Source organism: Euphorbia lathyris, chromosome 6, assembly GCF_963576675.1.
Source record: "Euphorbia lathyris chromosome 6, ddEupLath1.1, whole genome shotgun sequence".
NCBI lineage: Eukaryota > Viridiplantae > Streptophyta > Magnoliopsida > Malpighiales > Euphorbiaceae > Euphorbia > Euphorbia lathyris.
This window is the reverse complement of record NC_088915.1, coordinates 23,960,288-23,967,975: the sequence shown is the minus strand read 5'-3', so window position 1 is coordinate 23,967,975 and position 7,688 is coordinate 23,960,288. Positions and strand designations below refer to the sequence as shown.

The window sequence follows — 7,688 nt, the reverse complement described above, 5'->3', positions numbered from 1 at the left end:
TATTTTTATTGACTTTAGTATAATGATTAAAGAGTTAAACGAAAACAATATTGATAGACTATATAAATATTTTTAAAAACATATGAAGTGATCAATTGTTTATAAATATACTAAAAATAATAATAATTTCCAAGAGAGAGAAGTGTAAAGTAGTTGTGTTGAAGCATATCAACATGAAAAAGATTTATAAGATTAAGACAGAAATGACAGCCTCCATTGTACTTGGAGGAATTTAGAAGCATCTCACTCAATTTGGAAAATTTTGTCATCCTCAAAACTAGCCAAAACAAGATATATTTTGCTGTCCCTCAAAACCTATAAGTATAACATTGTTATACCTAAATCATGAAAAATTGGATTCATATATAAAACTTGAAAAAGAAGTGCACTTTTTCAACACTATGTCATTCAAAATTGAAAATTGAAAATTGAAAATTGAAAACCTCTTCTCCCTTTCTTTTCTTTTAACCTTTGTTATGTACAACAACTGTAGAAAAAACAAGCACCAAACAAAGTGCCTCTCATGTCCCCAAAATAAAATAAAGAAAAATGAAAATAAGAGAAACTAGGAAAACAGAGCAAAAGCTGCTCTGTTCAACTATCTGTGGTCTGCTTCAGGGGAAGAAAGAAAGATAATGATTAAAAAAAAGAAAAGAGGGGGTGGGTTTGGCTCAACTCTTGACAATCTTTGGTCCTCTGTACAACTCTCCAACAATAGCAAATTCATCAGGTCGCATCCCTTTCTCTAGCAGCCATGCGTGGCGTTCTTTTTCCTCTTCATCCACGGATACCCCATCAACTGTAATTTCAATTGTCAATTTGTTTGCCATATGCATACAATTCATTATGAAGAAGCTATTCAACTATGACAAAGATGGTTACCTGAGAATCTGACAAATGGAAAGTCACAGTAGTATGTGCAGTGCCGACCATCCGGATCTGAGTATGGAGGCCCAAGCACGTCTAGCACTGCACAAGCTGTTATTGCTGTGAAACGATGCATGTTACCTCCGTCTGCAGGGTAAAGGATGGTAGGGTTGCAAGGTGCCGTAAACTCTGAGTCGATCTTCACCTTAGCTAACCGAATTGGAGGTTGCTTCACAAGAGGCTGCTGCTTCACTTCCGTCTCCTGGAGTTTAGGATGTTTTGCTTCAGGTTGCTGGTCTTCAGGCTGTTCCATTTCAGGTTCTTGGGCATCAGGCTGTTCTGTTTCCTCTTGGGCATCAGGCTGTTCTGTTTCCTGGTCCTGCAGATCTGCCTGTTTTGATTCAGGTTCTTCGACCTCAGATTGTTCCGTTTTGGGTCCCTGGACATCACGCTGCTTTGTTTCCAACTGCAGACCCTCAGGCTGTTTCGTTTCAGATAGCAGATCCTCTGGCTGCTTCACTACATTAACAAAACACATACAATATTTGAGCCTAAATTTACTTCTAAGCAAGAAAATAAAAAAAGGGTTCATAAAAATAAAATAAAAAATCCCCATTTTCTTGCATTCTACTGGACTTTTTTATTATTATTTTTTATCTTAAGCAGATATCTCTATGCTTATTGTTTGACAAATATTCCATTTTTATCATGCAAATTTATGAATTTTTTAAGGACTAAATTTTTTATATGTTCCACCAACTATTGTTTGCTTTAAAAAATAAATGCGGCTTGTAAATTATAAAATTGTCTAGAAATATATAGGCTTGACTTTGACATTTTCAGCTTAAATCATATAGTTTATAATAATAGTCAACAATAAAAGAGGGAGCTTTTACCTTGAGAAGGATCTTCTGTGGCAGCAGAATCATCGCAAGGGTTCTCAACCATCCAATCATATGATTTGATATGCATCTTTCCAAACAGTAGCTTGCTAAACACAGTCATTCCAGGATGATTATGAAGGGGAATGACACCCGAGGGTGGGAAGCAAAAGATACCTATCTGAAATAGAAGAAAATCACATGGATCAAAACACAACTCCCCAATTAATTGGTTTAAAGACACATAAAACAAGACCATACCGAGAATTTGTCACATTCATGGAGATGCAGGTATTTGATAAGTGGGGTTCTTCCCGCTGGAGGCGATCGGAAATACGCCATTTCTGAATTAAGTCCAACATCCTCTGGTTTGATGTCATCTAGATAAGAGAAACCAATCATTAAGTGTATGAGAAAGAAAAACTAATTTGTTGAATCAGAGCATCCAATATGCAAAACAAATGCCAGAATTTGAAACTTAATTTCAAATGTAACGTATAAGTCATAGCAATTAATCAACAAATACTGCCAAAATGCCAGTGAATAAAATGTGACTAAAAATGCCATACTTTATCCGAATAAAATATGGTAGAATGACTGAAGAAATATAAAATTTCCTTGAGAATCATCAAAAGAATAAATGGTTTCATGCATGAGTACAAAATGAAGAACAATGGAATGAGTAGTAGCATAGGATACCTATTGTTGCCTATTTTAATATTTGCTAACATGAGCTCAACAACAATAAAACAAAATGTAGCACACAGAGACAACAACACTCATACCAATGTACCATTTCCACATAGAAAAACATAAATCCACCATTAAGGAAACAAAGCTCACAGTTACAGCTCATTCTACCAAGATAGAAATAAATCTTAGTATAAAATTAAGAAAGCTCCATAAAGAAAATAATTTAAGAAGATGAAGTAATTGCAAATTCATGTGAAATCCTAATTAACAACTTTCCTAATGAGAATTTCAAAAGGAGATACATTGTTAGTATTGAAATTACATAAAAACCCTCTCTACCAACCAACCAAACAAACTGAAAAAGGAAGGAATGAACATACCCAAAACCGCTCTTAGCTTTTCGATTTGATCAGGAGAGGGAACAATTCCAGGTCCAGTAGAGGAAAAAACATCCTTGCAGGTATCATAGAGCTTTTGGACCGGTGCAACGGCTCTCTTCTTGAGTGGCCCTCGCCGGCCCTTCTTACCTCGGGTATTCGTATTGCCTTTTGGACTTGGCAATGGGTTCAGAATTGGGTTCTTTTCCTTTTCCAATTCACCAAACTCGTTTCCTTGTCCTTTCCTGTTAACCCCACTGGTTTCAATCCCCATTCAATTCACGAAACAATTCCTCAAATGGGAACCCCGATTATATAAAGTTATCACTAAAATGCGATAATTCAACTAAAAATTCACCAAATTCAGGCGAAAGAGAAGAAAATTCAAAGACGGGTAATGCAAAAAGGGGAAAAGAGATGACACATTTAACAGTAAAGAAGGAAGTGTATAGATTTGTATGTATGTATGTATTTGTTTTATTTGTTTCCCTGTTGTGTGTATGTATAGGATAGAATAATAGTACAGGCAGAGAGGTAAAAAGAGGAAGATAGAGATGGTGATGAAGGAGAGGAATGAAGAGAGAAATAGGTATAAAAGGGAGAGGGAAAATGAAGGTATTTAGGGTTATAGGTGAAAGAGAGTGAAAACCAGGGGCCATTGCTTAGCTTTCCAGTGGGCTGTTCCTAATACCAGATTACCAGGATTTTCTTTTTTATCTTTTGCATTCACTTTCTAATTTTGACCCTCTTTCTTTTCATATTTTAATATCCTCATTTATTATTCAGATTTCATCTCTTCATTTTTTTTAGAATTCATGCATTTTTAATTAAAATTATGTTTAATTTGAAATAATATTTATTTTTATTTTACTTGTATATCTATATTTCTGTAATTCTAATAATAAAAATAATAATTTAATTGAAATTGAAATTGAAAATAAAAAATTTCAAATTTAAATATATAGAAATACGAGTTGATAACAAATGGCTTCTTCATGGAGAATTATAGTTCAATTGCCTAGTGCACCGCTCTGTCAAGGTGGAAGCTGCGGGTTTGAGTCCCATCAATCCCAACCGATCCAATAATATAATAAAACGAATACATTAACTCATATTTCCTTTTTTTTTTTTTGGTAAGAATGGAAGGCTAACAAGCCCAGGCAAGTCATTCTAGCCGAAACTCGACCAGTCCGATCCGCATAAAGAATATCCTGGAGGCCTGCAGGAGGCGCACCACACTCGTGATGACCCAAGGCGAAAGAGCCTGCGAAATTTGCCATCCAGTCAGCTGCTTTGTTTCCTTCCCTGTAAGTATGAGTGAAACGAACTAGCCAATTACGATCCCGAATCTCCTGGCATCCGCGGATTAACCATCCTAAAGGATGGTGAGCACTCGAACTACTGGTCATAAGCATAAGAGCGGGGCTTGAGTCTAATTCAACAACAACTTTCTTGTATCCCCGGTTCCACGCCATCTTTAAACCAAAATAAAGCCCCCATAGCTCAGCTAGGAAGGCAGTACAAATTCCAAGGTTAACAACAAACCCTCCTAGCCAATTCCCATTTCCATCTCTAAGAACACCTCCTGCAGCTCCAGGGCCTGGGTTTCCTTTACTGGCACCATCCGTGTTCATCTTAACCCAGTCCCCGTCGGGTGGCCTCCAACAGATCCATCTCTCCTCTTTCCCTCTCATGCCAGAAGTCAAGATTAAATTAATAGCCACACAGTACTCTCGTGCCCGTCCTACGATGAACTCCGAATCCAACTCTGAACCTCCTCTACTGTAAAAAATTCTAGTGTTTCTGGTTTTCCAGATCCACCAGATTGCAAACCCGAAAATCATATTCCATTGCAGCCCAAGCACATCGGTGTGAATATTAATATTCACTGTTAGCCAATCATCACTCGATAAGGCAAAGAAACTATTTTGCACCGTCGTAGGCACAAGATTCAGCCAAATCTTCTTCGCCTGTTCACAATCCCGCAGAATATGGAGGGAAGATTCAACTTGCCCACAAACACCACACGACAGATCGTTCGAAATCTTTCGTCGAACCCTATTTTTGTTACATAGTATCCCATTGTGTTTCACAAGCCAAATGAAATACCGAATTCTTTCCGGAACATCAACCTTCCAGCAGTTCGCCCAAGAGCTGTCATTTACCTCAGCGTTGTACTGATTACAGACTCTACGGTAGCCAGAACTGACGGAGTATTTCCCTGAGTTAGTTCCTCTCCACGACCAGCAATCCGCTTCTTCCATTCGCGGAAACACAGTAATAGACGCCATTATCAACAGGAAATGTTGCGGAAGATAAGGCGACAATAATGACCAATTCCACCCCTGGCCAGTAATCCAAAAATCTACCACAAACAAGTTCATCCAATTCTCAGGAATTTGTTTAATTGCTATGGCAAGTAGGTTTGTATCTCCACACCATATATCTCTCCAAAATCAGGTGCTACTCCCATTATACACCACACGACTAATCCCTAACTTCACTACTGATGCCCCAGCCAGAATACTCTTCCAGTTCAGCGACTGTTGTCCTCTTATTTTAAAGATCTCCATCCCCTGACGTCCTCTACCATATTTAGATTTCAAGACCTTAACCCATAATGCTTTATCATTAGTAAGAAGGTTCCAACTGAGCTTTCCCAGGAAGGCAAGATTAGTTTCCCTCATGCTTCTCAGGCCAAGACCCCCTCCACCTCGTGATTTGCACACTATTTTCCAGTTAACCAGGTGTATCTTCCTTGTTTCCATGTTCGAGCCCCAAAGGAAGTCTCTGTTACACCTATCAAGTCGTCTGTAAATGCTGACCGGGAGAACTGCAGTTTGCATAGTATAAGAAGGGATAGCGGTAGTCACCGATTTTACCAAGGTTGCTCTTCTTGCAAAAGATAAGCATTTGGCTTTCCAGCCGGAGAGTCTCATATTGACTTTATCAATTACATACTTGAAGGTATCTTTATTGATTCTGTCATGGATTAAGGGCATTCCTAAGTAAGTTCCCAAATTTTCAGTGCGCTCAAAGCCTAACACATCACAGATACCTCGGCTGACCACATTTGACACATTTGTTGAGAAGAATACTCTTGATTTCAGAAGGTTCACTTTTTGCCCAGAACAGTTACAGAACCGCCTCATGATGTTATTCACTACCATAGCTTGACTCATACTAGCCTCAGCTAACAGAACTATATCATCTGCAAAGAAAATATGAGAAAGAGGAGTACCATTTCTAGAGAGAGGCACCGGCTTCCAGGTCTTACACAAAACCGCATCCTCAATCAAATGTCCAAGGCGTTCTAGACAAAGGACAAATAGGTAAGGTGACAAAGGGTCGCCTTGTCGGAGCCCCCGAGTTGGAATAAAACCTGGTAGCTTCTCTCCATTCCAGAGTACATTCATAGAGGAAGCAGCTACACAATTCATTATTAGCGTGATCAAAGCTTCTGGGAGCCCCAACAGGACGAGAGTTTCTCTAAGAAACTCCCAGCTGATCCGATCATAAGCCTTTTCAAGGTCCAATTTCAGAATCATGCTTCCTATCATGCCTTTCTTATATTTCATTGAATGAATAGCCTCTTGAACGAGAATGACATTATCAGAGATATTCCTTCCTAGAATAAAGCTGCTCTGACAGGGGCTGACCACATCCTTCAGGATTGGTTTAAGGCGGTTTACAATGCACTTTGTAACCATTTTATAGAGCACGTTACAAAGGCTAATTGGCCTAAACTGGCTGATGTATTCCGGACTTGGAACCTTTGGGATCATAGTGAGCAGCGTTTCACTCAATGCAGGAGGAACACGGCCAGAATGCATGATGTCCAGGATATACTGATAGACCTGATCGCCTACTGTTGTCCAACACTGCTGAAAGAAGATGGCTTGATAACCATCTGGCCCTGGGGCCTTGTAAGGGGCCATCTGAAAAAGGGCATTACGAACCTCATAGGCTTCAAACGCTCTCCCAAGACGGGTTAGACGACTCTGATCAATTGAAGAAAAGTTAGTCATTATGTAAAGGGGGGCACGGATCGGCTCCTCCTCCATATACAACTTTTTGTAAAAATCCACAACCATTTCCGCAATATAAGTCGGATCCCAATGCCACATGCCCTGACTGTCACGCAGGCCTTCAATCCGATTCTTGCATCTTCGAATAAGAGTAGAGAGGTGGAAAAAGTTTGTGTTCCGATCCCCAAACTGAAGCCAATTGACTCGGGATTTCTGGAACCACATAACTTTCTCCTGCATAAGAACTACATCTAGATCCGGGAGGAGCTTACGCTCAAGGCGAAGCAACCCCGAAGTGACCGATCTCGCAATTTCCCGTTGAACACCCTCTAGTCTACTATAAATCCTCTTCTTTCTGATGTTTAAAGAGCCAAAAATGTTCTTATTCCATACCTGTAGTTTTGAAGTGAGTAACTGCAAGCCTTCCTGGGCACTGCAACTTGGATCCCACAAATTTCTAAGGAAATCCGCAAAACCCTCATAATGGAACCATGAAGCCAAGAAACGAAACGGACGTCGTGCGGGAGTAGGATCCTGCCCACGGATGCTTAACAGGATGGGGGCATGATCAGACCGATTGCGTGGTAGGTGTCTGACCACGGTTTCGGGAAAATTGTATCTCCAATTCGCACTACATAGGGCACGATCAAGCCGGCAAGCCACTCTGGTTCTATGAGTAGAACCCCTGTACCAGGTAAACCCAGGTCCCTGATAACCAAGATCAATGAACTCCATCTTGTTTATCCAATCTGCAAAAAAGGAACATCTATCAAGAATCCTCATAGACCCACCTTGCTTTTCCTCAAGGGATTTAATACAATTGAAATCCCCGATGGTAAGCC

At 39.7% G+C, this 7,688-nt stretch overlaps 1 protein-coding gene across 1 annotated transcript; it reads right to left on the bottom strand.

The window, feature by feature from the left end:
• Positions 1-435: 435 nt before the first annotated feature.
• LOC136234045 (plant cysteine oxidase 2-like) lies at positions 436-3,459 on the bottom strand. Its single transcript, XM_066023799.1, has 5 exons — positions 2,822-3,459; positions 2,010-2,128; positions 1,764-1,929; positions 883-1,386; positions 436-799 (listed from the first exon to the last, which is right to left on the bottom strand). Exons 1-5 carry the CDS (start codon positions 3,090-3,092, stop codon positions 672-674), a joined length of 1,188 nt encoding a protein of 395 aa, XP_065879871.1. The 5' UTR covers positions 3,093-3,459; the 3' UTR covers positions 436-671.
• Between the last annotated feature and the right edge of the window lie 4,229 nt (positions 3,460-7,688).

What these genes read in the sequence shown, in the direction of transcription:
- LOC136234045 (XM_066023799.1), bottom strand. Translation starts at nt 3,092, where the DNA reads ATGGGGATTGAAACCAGTGGGGTTAACAGGAAAGGACAAGGAAACGAG. An exon ending in CACAGAAGATCCTTCTCAAG is followed by an intron (nt 1,387 to 1,763) that starts GTAAAAGCTCCC and finishes TTGTTAATGTAG; the next exon opens with TGAAGCAGCCAGAGGATCTG. An exon ending in TCCATTTGTCAGATTCTCAG is followed by an intron (nt 800 to 882) that starts GTAACCATCTTT and finishes TTGAAATTACAG; the next exon opens with TTGATGGGGTATCCGTGGAT.